The sequence below is a fragment of the Anomalospiza imberbis genome, chromosome 26, assembly GCF_031753505.1.
Source record: "Anomalospiza imberbis isolate Cuckoo-Finch-1a 21T00152 chromosome 26, ASM3175350v1, whole genome shotgun sequence".
NCBI lineage: Eukaryota > Metazoa > Chordata > Aves > Passeriformes > Viduidae > Anomalospiza > Anomalospiza imberbis.
This window is the reverse complement of record NC_089706.1, coordinates 4,629,353-4,650,768: the sequence shown is the minus strand read 5'-3', so window position 1 is coordinate 4,650,768 and position 21,416 is coordinate 4,629,353. Positions and strand designations below refer to the sequence as shown.

General features: G+C 50.2%; 2 protein-coding genes across 3 annotated transcripts in view; one reads left to right on the top strand and one right to left on the bottom strand.

The window, feature by feature from the left end:
* Positions 1–3,675: 3,675 nt before the first annotated feature.
* Positions 3,676–7,835, bottom strand: ETV7 (ETS variant transcription factor 7). Its single transcript, XM_068173148.1, has 7 exons — positions 7,699–7,835; positions 7,261–7,425; positions 6,903–7,010; positions 5,853–6,041; positions 5,438–5,580; positions 4,993–5,093; positions 3,676–4,523 (listed from the first exon to the last, which is right to left on the bottom strand). Exons 2-7 carry the CDS (start codon positions 7,322–7,324, stop codon positions 4,412–4,414), a joined length of 717 nt encoding a protein of 238 aa, XP_068029249.1. The 5' UTR covers positions 7,325–7,425; positions 7,699–7,835; the 3' UTR covers positions 3,676–4,411.
* A 3,862-nt stretch (positions 7,836–11,697) lies between these two features.
* KCTD20 (potassium channel tetramerization domain containing 20) overlaps positions 11,698–21,416 on the top strand; it is a 28,098-nt gene continuing 18,379 nt past the window's right edge. The window contains exon 1 of one of the 2 annotated variants that reach the window (XM_068173146.1): positions 11,698–11,830. Coding sequence is in view for 1 of the 2 variants with exons in the window: in XM_068173143.1 (XP_068029244.1) it covers positions 14,267–14,439 (173 nt within the window). In the remaining variant the exon portion in view is untranslated. Of the gene's footprint in view, positions 11,831–13,506; positions 14,440–21,416 lie in introns of those variants that run through there. The other variant, XM_068173143.1, reaches the window with a different exon arrangement.

Genomic DNA, 21,416 nt, shown 5'->3' with positions numbered 1-21,416 from the left:
ACCAGGCAGATCTGCCCAACCCAACACCTACAAACTGCACCCGGGCTGAGCAAATCTGACAGCAAAGCTCCGTTTGGCCCCACGGCCACCCCGGTGCCCCCTCCCGTGGTTGTGGCATCCGGCAGGTGCTTCCCACTATTCCCCATCGCTGCTTTGCCATCTGATGGCAAAATTCTGCACTGCAGCTCGCGGGGATGGGGCCGGACCGGGCGGCAGCCGCAGACACGTAGGCTTTGGAAAACCCCTTTTTGGAAAACCCCTCGGGAAGATTTCCTCCAGAGCAGCGCTGTTTTCAGCTGGAATGATGTTCAGCCAAGGTGTCTCCTGGATAAAAAAATTCTTTTCCTGATACAGAGTTCAGCTTGCAATCAGGACTGTTTTATTTCTCTTTCTATAAACTCTCTATGCCGTAATTTCCTGTAACTGGGAGAGATCCACACCACGTCCCTTCATTTTTCCTGAGCCCACACGGCTGAATCAGAGTCTGGTATCGATTAGGAATTACCTGGCTCAGTTTTTCAGCACCCCCATCGACTGATAAATGGGTGAGGAGGAGCTTCCAGGCTGCTTCCCAGCTCTTGTCCACATCCTTCCACAAGCAAGTCGATTCCAGGAGATGAGGAGGAGTTTCACAATCTATTTTGTTCAATAAAACAAAAAGCCATTTCCACTCGGGCCATGGGGGTCAGTTTGGCCATCTCCAGTTTGGAGACCTTTCTACTGGAGATTCCCCAAGGTTGGGTCCAAACACCATCCCTGCTCATGATTCCACTGGGAATCAGAATTGATGTATGGCCTCTTCCAGACACAGCCAGAAGATGGGAGAGCCAAACTCCAGGAGAAATCTTCACCTGAAATGTGATTCAGGACTGGGACCTTTACCCAAGCTCACATCACTCCTGGGATTTGGGACATGTTCAAACCTAAAGGGGGAGAGGCACAAGAAAAAGATACAGGGGACTGAGATAAACCAAAATCCCATTACCAGAGTGGGGGCAAGAGGTCTGGACCCAAACTTTTCATCCACTTTTCTTATCAGTGCTGGGAGAGAACAAAGAAGCTGGCAGGATGTTGCCCTGATTTTTAAAAGTGTTAAGTTTTCTTTTATAGTTCTTTTGGAAGTTTTAAAGTTCTCATAAAACTTCTGTAGCTTTCTGATAATGTTTACATATTTGAGAGTCAGAGTTCCCACACAATTTCATGTATAAATAGAATAGTTTACATATTTATCTGTGTGTGGAGAGAAATCATTGATTGATCTTTGGACCAGTGTGGTTGGAGAGGTGGTAATTCCATCCTCCCATCCACAGTCACCTTTGGAATTCTATAAATACCAGATGTTTGAATAAAACTGAGTCTTTTTCTCTTTTGAACTTACCAAGCTTCTGTGTGCTCATTTCATGTCCAACAGCGACAGCAGGAAATGCAGTTGTGCTGGGGGAGCACCCAATGCTGGGGTTGGCATCTTCAGGCCAGTGACGTTGGGGGGAAAAGCAGAACTAAACCCATGGGAACACAGCAGGGGATAAGCGGCTTCTGTGCCGGAAATTGCTTCAGAAGACAAGAAAAAAAACAAGGGAGAGGCATTCCCCACATGGAGCTGCAAGGTGCAGGGGGCAACAACAGCTTCAGAAGGCAGGTGTCAAAGCACCTGCATTCCTTGGGAAGACGCAGGCTGAGATTGGGCATGAGGAAAGCTCTCCTCTGCAGGAGGCTGGGACACGCTCAAATGGATGTCTGGAGGGGTTGGGAATCACCCCACCTGGAGGTCTTCTAGCTTGGCCAGACAAAGCCACAGCCAACCTAACCTGGTGTAGGAGGCCACCCTGCTTCATGTCGACCACAAAGGTCCCTTTGAGGCATCAACCAGCCACCTGGGCACAAAACCACAGCAGCTGCAGATCTGATCCATGGTGGGGGTTTGGAGGGAAGAATCTGAACCATGGTGGGGGTGTGGAGGGCAGCCACTGCTCCCTGCCCCAGCCGGCACATGGCCTCAGTGGAACCCTCTCAGCCCAGTTCTGTAGTTCCTCTGATACAAAAGGGTGGTGGGCACCAGCCTCCAAAGCAAATCCTCTTTTCCTCCAGCCCTGGCCGTGGTTTTAACTGATTCCCCACACAGATGAGCAATGTGCAATGCCCTGCACCAAACACCCGCAGATGTGGGGCTGCTGAAGGGTGGCTGATGTTCTCCAGGGAATGAAGCCCCTGGAAACCTCTGGGAAAGCCCACATGAGACACCTGTCTGCGTTTCACAGCCCCTGAACTCCAGCCATGCCAAAAGTCACCAACAACCGTGTGCTGTCCCTCCTCACACCCCCACACCAAACTCCCTGGCACAGGCAGTGGTTATTTTGTTGTTTACTGACAGGGATGGGTTCCTGTTCCAGGAAAGCTGCAGATTTACAGCCCTCCTGCCTCTGTTTGTCAAAGGGAAAGACAGGTATTTCTCCAGGAGGTACACAAAAGCTTCCTAGGAGTGTGAACAAAGCTTCCAACCCATCCTGCAAAGGTACCCTTGGATTGTCACTCCCCAAGACCCCTCTAGAGCTGCTCAGGGAGGCACAAAGGGGGTTGAGGGCTTTTGGCAGCTTCCCAGCAAGGAAAGGAAAGCCCCAGCCAAGCCCAGAGTGATCTTTAGTCATCATGGGAAAAGCAGGTGAAGAGACGTCGCCTCGCACACTCCCTGTGAGCACAGCACAAGAGCCAGGGCCACCAGCTGTCACCTGCTCCAACAAAACAAACACACAGCTGGAAGAAGCAGTGGGATCCTCAGGAGCCATCAGGGCCGGTTCTGTTGCAAGAAAGTGGAGTGGAAAGAGGAGATCAGGAAAAATGCACCTGTGGGTGCATATCCCAGGAGTGGCGCAGGGCCCAGATGTTACAGCTCCCAAGGAAGAAGATTTGCTGTCCCACCAAAGCTGAAGGATTTCACCCCAAGAAAGATTTGGTTTGACTCTTCCGTGGGACAAAAAGTATCCTTTGTGGAGAGAAGGATGAGGTTTGGGTGCTCCACTGCACCTTGCAGCTGTGGAGCATTCCCAGGCTGCAGCTGGGTGTGTGCTGGGTAACCTTTAGCCCTCTTTCCTAGCAGGGACTGTGGCCTCCCTTCCTAGCCAGGATCTCCCCCAGGCTGTGACCTCACACTCATTTGCCCCACTAGAGCTCCTTGTTTCCTTCTCCTCCACCACTCAAATTTTCAAGCACCTCTGTTCTGCTAATGAGCTGGTGATTTTTTCTGGAAGTGAATCTCCTCAGCCAGTTCTCCAGAGATGTTGCACTGCTGAAGCTTTGCCATCCACTGCTGCCCACTTAGCATCTCCAGGCTGGAGGTGTAAAGCAGTTTTGCAGGACCAAGATCAGTTACAGCCAAAGGGATTTTAGTTTCAGGTTGGCAGTAACCTGTTTTAGTGGAAACCTCATGGTGCAACCACGTGTTTGTACTGTGCTCACCCATCAGCTGCTGAGCAGCTCAGACTGGTGCCAAAAGATGTTGGGGATGAGATCTGGGTGCCCACAGGAGCTGGTTTTAAATGAGGAAAGCTTGGATTTCCCAGTTTCAGACCTTCAAACAGCAAGAAGTGAGATTTTCAACCTTACAGTCACAGCATTTTATTTCCTCTGTGGAAAGCAAAGTGAAAATTGTAGTGGGTATTTTCTGTTTTCACACACACACACACACACACAAACACACTGTTCACTTCAGGTATTCCTGCTTCAAACTCAAAACAAATAATCACATATCTGACCATGGGTGGGGTCATATTTGTTACTGGCTTTGTTTCTTTTCACATTATTCAATCACAAAATTAATTACAAAAGTCATTATCTGGAGGGAAAGGAGTTAAAGTGAATACCAGCTATGGGCAACCACGGAGCTTCAGCCAGGCCTGATCCAGGCAGGTATTTCAGCACACTCCTAACCTTGATCCCAGGAGCAACCTCACAGGAGACAGAGATTCCAGCATGCACCACATTTGCAATGCGCCCTCGCTCACAGCTGGGGACAGCTCTCACTGCCCAAGCAGAGCAGCAGGTGCTCGGCCCAGAGCTCCTGCTCTGCTCAGCTCATCTCCCTGGAAGAACAGAGGGATCTTTTCCACAGGGTTGGACCTTAAAGACAAGCACCAACATTTCAGAGCAAAAATATCACATTACCTCCTGAAGGGCAGGAGGGGAACCAGCAGAAGATCCGCCCACACATCCCCCTGTGCCTTGGGGGCTGGGGGACAGTTTCTGGGGGTGTTTTGCTAATAAAGTCCTAGAGATGCCCCAGCTTTGGCTCACAGCAGGCTTTGAAATCCAGGCCAGCTCTGTGGCCTTCTATCCAGGAGAGGCAAGAGACACCAGCACTGCCCAGGAAAGCACAAGTGTCCCTGTGATGCACTGCAGTGAAACCTCCACAGATTCACTATGCTGAAACCTCCACTGGGTCTTCCTTCAAATCTTCATGGTCCTCATTCTCCAGCTGCTCCAGTTTGCTTGATTTCTCATGGACAACCTCCCCAGGAGTCTTCAAAAACCTGAAATGCATTTTTGTGATGACTTTAAGGGCACATCCAACCCCATCCCCAAACCAGAGATGGGGATCCTTTGCCTTTGCATGCATGCAAATGCTGGAGCCTATGCCCTCAACAAGGCCAGGCTCAATGGGGCTTGGAGCAACCTGGGAGAGTGGAAGGTGTCCCTGCCCGGGGGGTAGAATGAGATGAGCTTTAAGGTCCCTTCCAACACAAACCTTTCCACGAGTCTGTGATCAGCTGAGCTCTGGAGCTCAGAGGGGATTTGCCATCCTTGGGCTGTGCTGAGGATCCCAGGGAGCACTGAGCTCCCAGCTGGCACAGGACAGAGCCTGGACACAAACCCACTGGGGTATGTGCAGGGCAGGATGTTGCTGGATGAAGCAGCTGCCAACATCTGGAGCTCATCACCTTTCCATGCCCCATCTATGCCATCCCAGGCAGCTCATTCTTCTGTTCTGCTTCACCTCACCTGAACAACAGCTTCTGCCCTGGCTCCTTTTTGATGATGTTGAGTTTGTAGTAGTGTCTGAGCGCTCGTGACATCTTCTCATAGGTCATGTTCATCCGGTTCTGGAAGGAGAAAAGGATTGGGGGGTGTTGAGCAAAAGTGAACAGCAACACTTGGTCTGGGTCTGTGTGCAGCAGGGCCACACATGGGACATCTGAGGATGTTTGGGGCATTGTGGGTCTGTAGTGTGGGCCCCTAACCCAGACTGGCTTCATGGTTTGCTTTCCAAGGGATGAGAAAGTCCCACTTTAACCACCAGGCTGGCATCTCCCACTAACCCTGCACCCCCCTGTGTCCCCCTCCCCAGCCCCTGGGCCATCAGCTCTAGGGAACAGCTCATACAGGGACATGCAGGGATGACAAATTCCTTCTCAGGGATGACAAATTCACTCTCAGTTGCATTCACCTTGTGGTTGCCCCAGAGCTGGGCAAGCCCATTTGGGTTGACGACGCGGAAGACCTTGGCCTCCCTGTCCTCCCACCTGATGTAGGGCTCGTAGCGGCGGTCGGCCAGCAGCTGGTACACGTATTCCCACAGCAGCCTGCAGTCTGAGCACGGGGGAACTGGTGGTCACAGAACTGCCACTGTGCTCCAGCCAGGCTGGCCAGGCAGCAGGATTGCACATTTAGCAGCGACAATACATATGAGAAGAACCAGAGCTCATGGCACTTTTAGTGCGAGATCTCAGAGCAATTACAATTTTTCAGGCGGGGAAACTGAGGTGGAAAAGCATGGAATGAGGGGAAGGGAGAGAGATGGGCAGACAGGACAAAGTACCATCTCATTTCCCCAAGGAACAAGGCTATAAATTCATAATTACCTGCAATTTTCCCATCCACTGGGGCCGACAGGGTAGCAGGAAAAGAACAGATGGCAGCTGGCCTGCAGCTACTCCCTGAGCTGTGGTGGGAGAGGTTCAGTGGCTGCGTGTGGCTGTGGAACACGGGCTGCTCGGCACAGCCCAGCCAGGAGGAAACAACTGGGGCAGCCTCAGCACTGCAGTCTTCACCTGCAAAAAAAAAAAAAAACCCTATTAAGCACCCTGTGGCTCATTAGGGTCCCAGACCTTGCAAAGCCCTGAAACAGGAGGGGAGGGACAGCCCGGAGTGATTATCAGCCTGGGACCAGCCCAGCAGAGGAGGGTGCTGAGGAAAGCCTGGGATTTTCCTAGGGCTGGAGCAGCAGAAAGTCCAGGGAGGTTAGAGGAGATGCCAGGTAGGGTAAGGGTCAGACACAGAAGAAAAACTGGCCCAGGAAAATGCCCCAGAGCACAGGCACCCCCTGGTAAATTTTGTGAGGACTTAATATGTTAACTACCTTGCACATGAACCAGTAGAAGAGTCCAGGAAAGTGCTCCCAGATCCACCTCCACACACATCCAGCCTCTGACACCAATCCAACCCCACCCTAACTCCTACCTGGGTCCCCCAAGGGCATGAAGAAGCCTCACTGGCCCCCACCAGCCTCACCTGGGCCCTCTCCCCACCCCACCCACTGACCCAGAAGCTCTGTGTAAGCTCAGCCCCAGCTCCTCAGCCCTTCCCCAGCTATGTTGCAGGACTAGTCTCCAGCAGGGCTGTGCCTCTGCCTGGCTTTGACCGTCCCTGATCCAAATCTCAGTCTGCAGGCAGACTTCTTAGGGAAGCCATAGCCTTGCCAGTTTGCCACAGACCCCCACAGCACTGGTTCTGACCTGCTGCATCACTACAAACTTCCTAGGTGGCCTGGACTTTGCTGAGCTTGGTTGCCTCTCTCGGGTGGTGTGGGATGGTTTCAGAAGGCTGAGCTCCAAGCCCCAGGTGTGTGCAACCAGGCAGGTTCTGCCTGCTGGACACTGCCATTCTCCCAGGATATTTTTCTCCCATCATACCTTCCTCCGTGCTCCTGGCTTTCCTGAAGGGTGAGCTCAGCAAGGGGCTGCACACCAGAGCTCTTCTCTGAGTTTTAATGAACTGGAGTATTTCATAAAGCACATCCCCTGCAGGGAAGGAAACTCTGCTCAGATGACTTTGGATAATGATCCCTCTCAGGTAGTGTTGCTGAGATTCTGAACGACACAGTATGGGGTTATTCCCCATCCCAAAGTATTTGCAATTCAGACAGACCAGAGAAAGGAAGAGCTGTCCTCATCTCCAGCACAAAACCCGTCGAGTTTTGTGGACCCATCGAGCCCTCTCAGCAGAGCACACCTTGTGCTGGGTTGAAGCTCACAAACCCCTGGGTCTAACCTGAGCTCGGAGCTCGGTGTCTGAAGTCATCCTTGGTGAGGATGCACAAGGCTTTGCCGTTCATTTCGAACTTGCTCTCGTCAGTGGGCCGCAGGGAATATTCCTTCTCAGCCCATCGTAGCCAGTGGATCACATCATCCTTGCTCCACAGTGAGGGCTGGATTCCTGAAACCAGGAGCAGCCTCTGAAACAGCTCTGTTCTCAAAACTGCTGAGTGGCAGGGTGGGGCTTCTTCTCCATCACCAAACTTCCCCTCTATATTAAGCACTCACGAGTCAAAAACACCACAAAGAGAGAAAATGAACCCTGACAAAGCCTTGTCCCCCTTGCCAGCAGGGAATGGTCCCTGGGCGGGGGGAAACCATGGCTGTACCCACCCTGTCCCACCCCATGGCAGCTCCTTTTTGAGCAGCACTGACTTGCTTAACCTCTACTCACTCAGCCTCCCTGGAAGCCTGAAGATCTGCCCAGTGAGGGGTGAGGGTCTGGCCTGGGCTGGGGGTGGTAACGACACTGCCACCACGGGACTGGAAGAGCTGATGGCCACTTTGCCCTGGGGAAGAGATCAGATACATCAGTGGGGGGAAATTCTGGTCCTGCCTCTGCTTTGGAGGTGCCTCTACCTGCTCCAGTATTTCCTAACTGGTTTCTCATAGCAGTGTGATGTGATGTGTGTTGTTTTTGTATTAAGGATGCATGAATGAAGTGACATAAACTCTTAGGTTTTTAGAAGGTAAAGGCAAATTTTATTAGACATATATATATTCTTTTATAGATAGCTATGATAAAGTTGGACTTGATTTGTCTTTAATACTCTTTATACTGTTGGTTAATTAGAAATAACACCCTTCTTGCAAATATTTTATAAGTAAATAATATGTTTAAAACACTACTAGTAAAGATTAAGGATTGTTTTAATTCTTCCTCTGAGCTTTCTCAAACTTCCCAGAGTAATGCTTGGGAAAGTTTATCTGACTCTTTCTCTGACCAGACTTTCATCGACCACAGACGTGATGTGTTGTCTACAGCTCTTCCTCACACTTCTCCTCATCCCGGCCCCAGGATGAATCCCTGCTTGCCAAGAGATGCCAGGTTGCCTCTCTTTCTCCAGCTCTTTAGCAGAGGAACCTGCCCTCATTCAGGCTCTGGGTGGGGGTTATCCATCCCCACTCCCCATGGCTGCAGGGAAGTAGAAGATGGAGCTAAGACTGGCCGAGCCTGCGGTGCCTGTGCTCCTGCAGGACCCTCTGATGCTCGATGGATGCTCAAGGCTTTAGAAGAGCACTTCTGTTCTTTAGAGCTGTGAAAATAAAGCCGGCAACAGTGCTTTGATTTTGTCCTGAAAACACCATATGGAGAGAGGTCTCTCACTCTGTCCCCAGTGATCATTTGGGCATAAGTGGAAATGGCCATCCCATAGTTTAGGGGGAAGCAAGCTCCTCTTGCTCGCTCTCCATGGAGGTCTGGCCCCTCAAGAATTATTTTTCCCCTTCAGCCAGGGCATCTTAGCCAGAAGGGAGCTCAGATCCTGCTTCCAGCCACATCTAGATCTTGAAATATTACTGGCAGCCAAGCAGATAATGTTTCCCCTTAAAAACCTATTAGTGTGAATCCCAGCAATTTCTCAGCTTCACTCACCAGAAAATTAACAATTTTGCTGTCAAATGGCATTTTCTGAAGCAGCTACCAAATCTGAGCGCTTCAGGCTCAGGCAGGCTTTTGCAGATGATTTAGAGCAGCCACCCCTTGACTGTGTGTGCGGGCAGAGGAGCTGAGCCCTCTGAAAATGAAGGGTGAGGAGATGGGAGCTGGACACATCTTAAATGCAAAGCTGAAGCTCCCAAAATCAGACCAGGAGACAGGAGCAATACAGTGCATCAATCCAGGGAAAACTGCTTCCCTGGGAGTTACAGCAGAAGGCATCAGGCTGGTGAGGGGGTTTCTTCAGCACAAGGACAATTTGGTGGTCACTGGGTTGGATTGAAAAAGCAGGCAACTACATGACACTGCATGAGGAGAACAGTGAGACTCCAGAATAAACTCTGAGCAGGCTTGCCAGCACTGAAAACTGTCTTTCAAATTCACTCTAAGCAATAAGCTATGGGGAAAATAAAAGTGAAAGAAATTAGCAGTGTATTTTGTCTAGAACTCTCTAAAAGTTATTTTAATTTTCTCCCATCGATGTGACTCTCTTACAAACAAGATTTACAGTAAAACCAGAACAAATCTGGTATTCTTCTTGCTCCTAAAGATTTCTAGGCCTTGAGATACATTCTGAATTTTTATTATGCTATACTAATTTTATGTTCTTGCTTTTATCCCTGCTTAGCTACTTTCAGACTTTTCTGAAGCTTTTCTTTGTTTCAAGGGGAAATACTGTCCTTGGGGGTGTTTGAGTGGGAAAGTGAGAAAAAGCAGGGTGAAAAGGAGCCCCCAGATGTGTGAGAGCAGCTTTTTGCTCAGAACCAAATGGGGGAACAGAGGCTCCCGGCTGCTCCGCGCTTTGTGAGGCCGTTTGGAGGTGGGGTAGGGGGTCACCCCCCAGGGCATGAACTTCCAGCCCGAGCTGAGGAGGAGAAATCCCGAGAGGGGACGGGGAGGAGGGAGGACAAGGGCCCGGCCCGGGCTCCTACCTGCATGGCCGGTGGCCGTGGGCGGCCGCTCGCCGGCCCGGTGCGAGCGGAGCCCGGCGCTGCCGCGGTGTCCGGAGCGCTCGGCGGCGCGATCCTCGCGAAAAACGAAATCGAAACGGGCCGGAGCCCCGGGAAGCCGGAGAGCGCCGGGGACAGCGCCCGGGGCCGGGTCGTGCTCCCCCCGCCCCCGCCCGGGCCGTGACCGCGCGGCTCGCCCCGCTCCGCCCGGTACCGGGACAGCACCGGGAAAGCTCCTGCGGCCGGGGCCCCGCGGGCCGACACGCGGGCGGAGGACGGAGCGATCCCGGGACACGCCGGGAGCAGCTCCGGCACCGGGGTTCGTGCTTTGTCCCCGCCAGGCGCGGCCGGGGCCGGGGGAAAGCTGCGCGCCGGTCCCGGAGCAGCGGGAGGTGGGAGCGCACCTGGAGGGTGCCCACCTGCCCCCGCGCACACCCTGTGGTGTGGACACACACGCTGTGGGGCTCTAGGGGTAGCTGGAGGGGCTGGGACGGGCTTTGAAGGGACTGGGAGGGACAAAAAGTACTCTTTTAGGAAAAAAGGGGCACGGGGAGGGGACTGGGAGCGGCTGAGGCGGGTAATGGGATAGACTGGGATGGACTGGGAGTCACTGGAATAGGTTTGGAAGGCACTGGGATAGACTGAGATGAGCTGGAAGTGACTGGGATAGACTTGAAGGGGATTGAACGGGATTTGGGAGGGTTTGGACAGGACTGGGAAGGACTGTGAGGCACTTTTATGGACAGAAAGGGCACTGGGAGTGGACTGTTAAGGCACTGGGATAGACTGGGAGGGACAAAACGAGTACTTTTAGGAACAAAAGGGGCACTAGAAGGGCTCTGGGAACCACTGGTGACGCCGGCATAGACTAGGATATAGGGGGGTGGACTGGGAGGGGACTGGGATAGAGCTGGAGGGGACTGGGCTGGACTGGGAGGCACTCCTGGGGACAAGGAGGGGCTGCGGGAGGGGACTGGGAGGGGACCGGGCTGGACTGGGAGGCAGTCCTGGGGACAAGGAGGGGCTGCGGGAGGGGACTGGGCTGGACTGGGAGGCAGTCCTGGGGACAAGGAGGGGCTGCGGGAGGGGACTGGGATAGAGCTGGAGGGGACCGGGCTGGACTGGGAGGCACGCTTGGGGACAAGGACGGGCTGCGGGAGGGGACTGGGATAGAGCTGGAGGGGACTGAGCTGGACTGGGAGGCACTCCTGGGGACAAGGAGGGGCTGCGGGAGGGGACTGGGAGGGGACCGGGCTGGACTGGGAGGCAGTCCTGGGGACAAGGAGGGGCTGCGGGAGGGGACCGGGCTGGACTGGGAGGCAGTCCTGGGGACAAGGAGGGGCTGCGGGAGGGGACTGGGAGGGGACTGGGCTGGACTGGGAGGCACGCTTGGGGACAAGGAGGGGCTGCGGGAGGGGACTGGGCTGGACTGGGAGGCAGTCCTGGGGACAAGGAGGGGCTGCGGGAGGGGACTGGGATAGAGCTGGAGGGGACTGGGCTGGACTGGGAGGCACTCCTGGGGACAAGGAGGGGCTGCGGGAGGGGACTGGGATAGAGCTGGAGGGGACTGGGCTGGACTGGGAGGCACTCCTGGGGACAAGGAGGGGCTGCGGGAGGGGACTGGGCTGGACTGGGCTGGACTGGGAGGCAGTCCTGGGGACAAGGAGGGGCTGCGGGAGGGGACTGGGATAGAGCTGGAGGGGACTGGGCTGGACTGGGCTGGACTGGGAGGGCTCCGCCTCCCGCGGACACCGACCCTTCGCGCCCCGCCCCCTCATGCTCTCTCGATTCCCATTGGCCACCTGGGTAAGCCAATCACAAAGCTAGTCCAATCGCGTGGCGGCGTGGGCGGCGGGCGGGGCTCAGGGGCGGGGCCCCGCCCACCGCCCGCCTGAGGGAGCGGCCGCGGCGGGGACGCGGTGAGTGAGGCCTCGGAGGGCCGGGGGCGGCCGCGGACCCCGCGGGGCTTTTGGGGACCCCTTCCCGCTTTCCTCTGAGCTTCTGGGGGTCTTCTCCGTGCTCTCGGTGATTTGAGGGCGGTTACGGGCCTGGGGACTCCCGCAGTGCGCTCTGTCTCCGGAAAAGGGGGTTGGGGGGGCTTTCCTGGCCCAGCGGGCATAGAGGAGAGTGTGGGGCCGAGAGGGGCCTGGGGCTCACAGGAAACGTGGGGGAGGGAGCTGAGGGGCTCGCTGGGGGTCACAGGGAGCTCCGTTGTTGTGCATGGGCTTTGGAGGGGGTTAGGGGGGTATCTGGGGATCACAGGGGGCATGGAAGAGAGGGTCGGGGGACATGGATGAAGGGGCTGGGGGTGTCTGGCCGTCAGAGGGGTTGTGGGGCTGAGGGAGTGTTTGGGGGTCACAGAGGATAGGCTGGAGTGGGCTGTGGGGCCGAGGGGGTGTCTGGGGGGTCACAGCGGACTCTGTTGTTGTGAATGTGCTTTGGAGGGGCCTGGGGAGCTTTGGGGGCTGCTCTGAGGGTGTTTAGGGACAGCCCCTTTGTGCACTGACGGGGGCCATCTCTGAGAGTGGGGGTGCTGCCACCTTTGTAGTGTTTACTTGCAAAGGGGGTCTTTGGAGTGTCTCCTCACTCTGGGTTTGGTGGGGGGCTGGGACTGTTATCCCTAGGTTAGCACTGCATCCTCGTGTCCCTGACGCGTTCACGTTTTCCTGGGCTGTGTGTGAGGCCGGGACTGTGCCCAGTGCCCCGTGCTGTGCCCACCACCCCCAGAATGGAACCAGCCTCCCCCTGGGGTGCTGGTTGGTCACACACCACCCTCCTACACGTGTTCTGGGGCTGTAGGCTGGTGCAGGGTTAGTCTTAAGCATGTTTTTAGGCTTGAGTTAACCTTCCTTTTCCTCCCTCCTTTCTGGCCCCACTGTGCTTTGAAAGGAGCAGGAGTTTCTAGGGGGTTTTCTCGTGAGTGGGTGAGACCTCAGCCCACCTCTGCTCATAGGCACATTTTTGTGTTAGCTGTGATCCTGCCTGCCTCTGTTCTGCCATCTCAGTGACCTGAGGCCCTTCAGAGAAGGGATGATAATAATGCAGTCTTGGGTATGAGATTTAATAGGACCAAGGTCCAGGTGCTGCATCAGGGTCAGGTCAACTCCAGTATCAATCCAGGCTGGGAATGAAGAGCTGGAGAACAGCCCTGGGAGAAGGACTTGGGCATGAGTTGCTTGGACATGCCTTGGTCACATGTGTTGGACCCAGAACCCCCGAAGCCCTGGGCTGCTCCCCCAGTGTGGGCAGCATTGGAGGGGTGGGATTCTCCCCCTCTGTCCTGCTCAGGTGAGACTCCACCTGCAGAGCTGCCTCCAACCCTGGGGTCCAGCACAGGCAGGACATGAAGCTGTTGGAGGAGACCACTGGGATGATCAAAGGGATGGAGCAGCTCTGCTGTGAGGAAAGGCTGAGCTTTGGGCTTGTTCAGGCTGGAAAAGAGAAGGTTTGGGCTGACTGTATTGTGCCCTTCCAGGAGCTGAAGAGAGCCTGCAGAAAAATGGAGAAAAACTGTTTACAAGGGCCTGGAGTAACAGGCCAAGGGGGAAGGGCTTCACTATGACAGTAGATTTAGATGGGATATTCGGAAAAAATTCTTTACTGTGAGGGTGGTGAGGCCCTGGCACAGGGTGCCCAGAGAAACTGTGGCTGCCCCTGGATCCCTGGAAGTGTCCAAGGCCAGGCTGGATGGGGCTTGGAACAGCCTGGGTTAGTGGCAGGTGTCCCTGCCATGGCAGGGGCTGGAACAGGATGAGCTTTAAGATCTCTTCCCACCCAAACCATTCTGGGATTCTGTAAACCTGGGAGATTGAGAATCTCTGTAGGGAGAGTGTTTTGAATTGTTTTGCCAGGGTTGCTGCAACCCAAATCGTGTTGTAGCTGTAGATTATGGCTTTAAGGCAGAAAGTTCACCTGTGGTCCCTGTGAGAGCCTTATCCTCACCTCGGTCGCAGTCCTTCCTGCTGGCATTAGTAGCAGTCACAAACAGCTCATTGGAAGGAAGTTGTGTCTGGGAATCGACGGGAGCCCTGAGCTTTCCCTGTTCAGGTGTGTCCTTGTTTACCCTGTGCAGGGGCTGAGAGGCTGCACTGCTCACAGTCACCTGGCTGTGAGGGTTATAAATACCTCAGTGCTCAGTTCTCAGAAGTGTTTTCAGTGATCTGAGCATCAAAACATTGAATTGTTTGGGTCAGGAGCTGTGGGTTAGTGTGTAGGCAAAGCTGCTTGTGAGACTTATTATTCTCCAGACTGGATTTCCGTGTGCCTTTATTATTATTCTGTTTAGGGAAGCAGTCACCTTTTGCTAAAATAAATACACTGTTTATAGCATAACTCTGTATTTGCATCACTAACAAATGCTCTTCTGCAAAGCAGCCTGTACAACAATTGTCTTTATTTTCCATAATAACATCCATGTTCTGATCTTAAGGCTGAAATGCAGTAGCTTATGTAAACCAAGGGAAGCCTGTGCAAAGACTGTGTCTAGACTTACTTCACCTTATCTTAAAGCAATTAAGTACAGGTTAAAGTAAGTTCTGCTGTCATTAAAATAGGCATGTGCTGATTTGTTGGTGTTTGTTTCAAGACAGACTAATTTGCAGCATGTAAAATGCTTTTTGATATCTTTTGATGCTGTCTTGTGCTGCCAGAATTAAAGGGGATGAGTTTTGTGTTTGATTTGGGCTTGAAAAGAATGATCTTTCTGGTAGGAGTTCATTACATCATTTTATTTTGGGGGAGCTTTCTGTTTTGTATTTACTCTCTATAAATGAGTGGAGTTTAGTGAGCTCAGTCAAGCTGCAGGGGCAGCTGGCAGGAGCTGTAGATGAAAGACCCAAACTGGTTATTTCTATCCTTCTTAACAATGGTGAGAACCAAGCAGCAAAGTCATTTGAGCTGTTGGATGTTAAGTGCATGTACCTGCAGACAGAGCAAATGAATTTGGGGTTTTCTTGGGGTTGTTTATTTTCTGGAAAGGTTTTGAGATAGTTCTTGGAGTGGCAGATGAGATAGCCATTCCAGAAGCCTCATCACTGGTTGTGCTGTCAGAAATGTATTATCTAAGATCCATCTAGAGTTGTTGGATGTGTCCAGTATAAAATCACTCTTAAGTTACACTTTTGTTTTCCTGTGCTCTAGAGGTTTCCTTACCTGAGCTCTGCACACCAGTAATCAATATTTGTATCCCCAAAGTATTTTTAACCATCAGGCTTGAGAAACTCTCTTACTTCAGCTGATTTGATCATAAATCTGATCTTACCTTAGTCTCTTTGAAATACCTTCATGTTTTGGCATGCTCAGTCCTGCCTTCTCAGAATCCAAGAGGTTTCATAACCAGTTGCTTGCAGTTTTCCATTCAGGATATTGTAACATTTTTTGTGTGGTGACTCAGTCTGTCTTTACAGGTCATGAGAAGTAAGAATCATCATCTCATTTTATTAGCTGATGCTTTCAGCCCCGAGTTTGGGCCATGCCAGGATGTGTTTGTCACTCGACCTCATCTTGAACTCGTTCCATGTGCCCATGACAGACAGCCAAGTGTTCAGTTCACTGTGTAACTGCACTCAGGAGAATGAAAGTATAATATTGTTTTAAAGTCTTGCTATTAATTCTACTTAAACACCTGAAAACCCATAAGCAGAAAATTTGGGTGTAGAGATAAGTAAATAACATTTCACCCTGTGTAATGAATTTGCTGTAAGGTTCCAGTGCTGTAGTTAACAACACCTTTGTCCCTCTTTGCCAAAAGCTGTGATCACCAAGGGACATTGGTCAGGCAGTGGGACTGGATTAATAATTGCATCACAGAGCTGCAGAGTCTGTTTGGAAAGTCACTGCACAATGAAAGGCCAACTCAGCAGCCAAATAACTGGGGGAAGGAGCCTTGCAGCACTCCTGAAATAGCACCTGTGAGCTCTCTCTGTGGTGCCTGCGCTTGCCAAAGCCACTGTCGAGAATTCTTCCTCCTCCTAGAAAGTCAAATCCTGCCTAATAAATTCAAAGTGAGTCTTCTGAAAGCTTCAGCTTGGGGTGAACTCTGGAACTTCTGTCTGCTGCTTGGAGATTCCAGAGGAGTGTGTGGATAATGAGCTCTTTCTTTACAAGAAAAGTGCTGCGTTGGTGCCTGCTGATAAAGGTCACTTGAGCTGTCTAAAGGACCTCCTGATTTTTAAATTAGTTTCTTAATAAAAAGTGAATTTAGCCAGAGGATCAGTGTATTACTGGATAATTGAACCCACATCCAGACAAGCAGCACAATAAATACCTTTTCTGTGGGGGAAAATGCAAAAGGATGGGGAGCCATCAGCATTTTTTTCTTCACTTTCTTCATAAATAGCATAACTAGAGCTAATGTAAAGTTTAGAAATTACCAATTTGGTGTCATTAACATTTTTATAGAAACAATGTGATTGCAATATCTGTTTTTTGGGGAGACCTGACCTGGCTGCTGATGAAAGCCACTCTGATTTCAGGTTTCTGATCCCAGTATCCCCTCCAATTCCAACATGACAGTCAGGTAGCACTGCTGGACCCTCTTTGCCAAGGTTGGTACAATTTTGGGTCTCTGGCTTTTGGATGGTCTTGCCACATGAATTGTTCACTGAACAGCCTCCCTGTTCTGAGCCATGACAATGCAGAGAAGCTGTGATCCAGGTAGTGGGGAGGGGATGTGTTTTTGGAGTGTAACAAGGCAATAATTACAGGTGCTGAAGTAGCTGAAGTCCTGGCACCTGCCTTCCCTGTGTTATTCCATCAGTTTTCACAACTATTTCTCCACCTGTGTCTTGCTCCAGTTCTAATTTGCAGTCACAATGTGTCCTCCAGCCTCAGCAGAGACTTCACTGGCCCCTGTGGGCAAAAGAACACTAAGGACTTTTGAAGGGCAGCTGTTCCATAAGCACAGGCCTGAAATCGAGAAGGAAAATCAATGTCTGTTAGTCTTGGAAGCAGCATTGAACATGGGCTGTAGTTGCTGAAGCTCAACATTCAGTAACTTCTTCTGCAATTTGTGATTGGTTTTCTCTTGTTGCCCTCAGAACAACCTCAAATGTGTTGTGTGCAGCTATTAAAAATTGTGTTAATCCATGGATTGCTCCTGGGAGCAGGAATGTGCAACCATTGCTTTGGTTTTGCTACTGAACACACAAATATAGAAATACCCTTGTGAGCTATAAAATGTAACAATGATATGTATCCCACTGTCAGAGTGCCTGAGAATTACTCAGCTTTTTACTGGGAGAATAGAAAGCTGCCTGAGATTCAATACAGAAATAGCCAAAAGAACCAATAAAGAAAAGAGGTGATGGAAATGGACTAAAGACAGAGAAATGAGAGTACAGCTCTGTGTCAGGTCTGCCTCTGCAATTTATGAACAAATAGTCTAGATTAGAGTGTATTAGTCAGTCCAGCTTTCAGTGGCAGCAGCATTTCCAAGAACTGGGAAATGAATGCATTTCCCAACTAGCTCCCATAAAACAGTGCTATGTCCTTGACCTGTGCTGAGTGTCAAAGTTCAGTTCATTGAATCAGGAAGTTTTCAGAAGCAAGCAGAGCTTGGCAGCCATAAAAACAGAAGTGACCCTTGTGACAGCAGTGAGAGGTGGTATGTAACAGTTAATGATTGCTGCTGCCACCTGGTTTGTATGCAAAGTTTTTGTAGCTTTGCAAAACAGACAAGGAAGATGTAAATAACAAGGCCATGTTTAATAAAAGAGGGGTTTTCAATAAATGTAATTCCTTGACTAGAAAGCATAGGTGAGTCCCTTGGAGCCCAACCCTGTGGCTCGCTGTGCTCGGACAGCAGCTGGTCACATTTCCTGAAATGAATCTGTGCGTCCACGTGATGCCACTGGATGTCCTGTAAACTGTCAGGATTAAGCATCTGCCCCAGTTTGAGCGATAGGCTCAGTTTAATAATCATTCACATTATTTTTTTTTTTCTGAGTGGTGCCTGTTTTATAACTGAATGACTGCAGTTCTCAGGTTATTCTGGTAACTTGGATTAATTGGAGTGAGAGGTCCGCAAAAGATGTGAGTATGGAAAAGGCAGGAAGAGGAAGTAATGGCAGCAGCAGCAGAGTTTCTGGATGGACGGGAGATGAGCACAGTGGATTTTCTGAGTCCCTCAGTTCATGTGTTCAGTATCATCTGCTAGTTCAACATGACTGGCACAAATAATGGAGAAAAATAGAATAAGGAAGCTTTAACCTTCGTGAAAGTGAGCTCATTCCTTCTTCCTCTGGGCAAGTGGATTAAAATCATGGTGTTACATAATCTCTACCCACAGAAAAGCTTCCGTCTGTCTGGAATGTTATCTGTGCTGTGGCAGTTGGTGGTTATGAATGAGTTCCCTAATCCATTGACAGAAATGTTCCAGCAGGCACTTTAAGACTTCCCTGTAGTCTAATGCTTGCTGAGAAGCCCTTAGTCAGGTGTCAGGGGCTGATACAGCCTCAGGAGATGGACATGTACATAGCAAAGGCCTTTAAACTGATAATGGGTTTGGGAAAAAATACTTTACTGCCTGTGCTGGGAAAGGAATCCAACTAAGGAATAGAAATTAAATAGAGATTATTAAAATCTCAAGTTTTGATTTGCAGTTAAAATTTGATTTCTTAAATCCATGGAGTTTCATATATGTGAGCACAACCTAGCCTTTTTCTATAGGATCTAATTTTTCCTTTCCTTACAAATATGAAAAATCGTAAGATTATTCAGTCATGTGCAAATCAGATGATTCAGGTATATTTGAGAAGTGGTTCAGCTCTACTATAAAGCACCTAAAGACCATAAGGTTTTGCCCATATCCAGGCTTTGCTGAGATCCATCCTAAGCATGTGTAAATTAGCTAATGTTTGAGTCTCTTGGGACAGGCAGGTTTTAGCTTTTATTCTAAATGCTGCTGATCTCTGGACTTAGCTGTGCTGCCCAGTGATTTCAGGGCTCCCTTTGAGCGCGATTGAATCCATCGATTTGGATGCTGCTCTGATGGAGAACAATATTGATCATGAGCATTTATTTCTTGGCACGTGGGAGAGGAGCTTTCTCATTCCCAGCATTCTCTCCTGTTTCACATCCAGTAATGGGGCTGGAGCATCTCTGCCTCTCTCCCAGCTCAGGCTCGGGGTGAGCCTGTGGTGAGATGTGCTGGGTGAGGTGGGAAGGGCGCTGTGACAGCTCTGTCACTGCTCCTGCTGTTCTGGAGTGGCAGTCCCCTCACAGGGCTGAACAAGGTGGCTCTCAGAAAGACCAGAATGAGTTTATTTGGTGCAAGGAGCTGTGTTCACGTGCAGTTTTGCTGTCAGGCCCAAGGAGTGATAAACAGCTGGGTTAGAGGAGGTCAGCTGGAATGCTCTGCACAAGATACTGAAGAGAAGCCAGTCTAATGATTTCTGTTACCTTGTGCTGGCTGAGCAAGGGGGAAACTGGGTTTGTGTATTGATAATTATAAAGCTGTGGAGAGCTTTGTGCATTAGCACTGTGCTATATTTAAGTGGTGTCCTGTCTGTCAAATGTCCCTATTGCAAAGTGTTCTTTGCCAAGATCATGGGCCTCTCTTTTTTAAAGTTGGTTTTGAAAATCAGTTGTTTTCAATAAAGTGGTTAATATGCCATGGCTGTGGCACCTCTGTGTGTCTTGACTTTGTGCTGTTAAGTCATTCCAAGAGCATTTTAAAGGTGTTATGAACAGCTATGGGAAATGCCACTTCACCATTTGGAGAGTAGAATGATTGCATTTCTGAGAGATGAAATAATTCTTAATGCAGAAAATAGAGTGTTCTCCAGCCTCTCACCCTGTGTTCTGCAGACACTTAGTGCTATCTTTAATTAGAAGGCTGTCACAGCTGAAGTAAAAATAACAACTCAAAACCTCCTGTGAACCACACAGAGAGCCATGAGCTTTAAAGGCTTTACTTATGGAACAGCTGGAGCCCTGACAAGGAGCATTCCAGCCCCTCATGCTGCCCAGGCCGTGTCTGGCACACGGGACTGGAGGAGATGTTCCCCTACTGGGACTTCTGCTTATGGGAGAGGTGCTTCAGGTTCAGCAGTAAGAGGTGATTGATGTCTTGTGTCTTCAGCCAGACTGACAAAAGTCACCTCATTTCATGCAGGCCATGTTAAGAGCTCTAAAATGTCACAGTGTGGTCACCTCTGGTCAGGACTGAGTTGAAATCATCGGGTTGGAGGGAGATGCTTTTGGGACATTTATAGATCCTTTAATTAGCAGGCTCTGCAGGAAAACCTGTCTTCTTGTTAAGGATTTATTAAAATCACACATAAGCTCTACTGCTGAAAGATGCTAATTAATTTGAGATTCTCTTGGATTATTCAGCAGAAGAGTGAATATTCCTCACAAGGACAGGCTTTGAAGATCATTTCCTTGAAAAAAGTAACTTTTAAAAATTCCTGGAATTTCTTTTGCATGTTATCTTTGAGATAGACATGAAACCAGCTGGCTACAATATTGCTGGGTTCTCACTTGTCGAGATGAAAACAAGCCAGAGAGGCCTGTACTGGAGTACATTTCAATTTTAGAACTTCCCCCTAAGAGTGACCTTATCCAGTACCCAAATGGACACCTTCCACCAGCACAAACACCTCATTATGTGTGTTGAAATAGGCATCTTCTCTGCTTTTTCAATTTAGTATATTTTTTGTGGTATTTCCCTTTTTTTACTCCCTCAAAATATGTCTCCAGTTCCTGACTAATTTTGCTGTAATGCTGCACTAGCCAAATATTTTTGTGGAAGAACTATTAGTCATAGAAGAAAGAATGTAATGGAATATTCTTAGAAAGTGTTATAACTATGCTTGACATGTAAAATATTTATCCAGGCATGTAAACAAAGCAAGAGGTGTCTTGCCAATGTCCCCTTGTAAACCTTGGCTGAAATCATGAACTGTTTTTCAGTTCTTGAAAATAAGGTATCGGGTTCTCTGCTGACATGAATTGGCAGAGTGCTAATGGTTGGCCTCACCTAGATGAAATTGTAGCCCCTGCTCTTGCCTTCCTCAGAATAAATCAAGAGGTGTTTTCCAAAGAGCTGTAATTGTGCTAAATAAAACTCCTGTGTTTATTTTGGTTTCGGATTACTCAGTATTACTTGCAGTTACTAATGCAGCTGCACTGTGAAAGGAGCCTTATGTTTGTTTTGCTTTTTCTTATTGTCTGTATCTTAATGAGAATTAAACCATGTGTCTGATTCAGAGAACTCTCTTCTTTCTAAGGACAACACTGATAATGTTCCCTTTGTGCCTCAGCTCCAAGGAGCATCTCTGCCCTTCCACAGGAAAATTCAGCTGTGCCTTTATCTGAACAGGGTTCCAGCACCTGCTGTGGTGAGATAGGGCAGCGCCCCGTGGGGATGGCAGATAGTGCCCCTGGCAGGGACCCCGTGCCAGCCTGCACCATCCCGCACCTGGGGCAAGATTCCCACTGCTGGGGGACACCTGACTTCTGCCCTTCCACACTGGACACAAACTGCTGCTGGACCTGCGGTCC

Coding starts and splice junctions, on each gene's coding strand:
- ETV7 (XM_068173148.1), bottom strand. CDS start 7,324: ATGAACGGCAAAGCCTTGTGCATCCTCACCAAGGATGACTTCAGACAC. Junction 7,011..7,260: donor ACACCGAGCTCCGAGCTCAG/GTTAGACCCAGG, acceptor CCTTCCCTGCAG/GGGATGTGCTTTATGAAATA. Junction 5,581..5,852: donor AGTGGATGGGAAAATTGCAG/GTAATTATGAAT, acceptor CCCCGTGCTCAG/ACTGCAGGCTGCTGTGGGAA.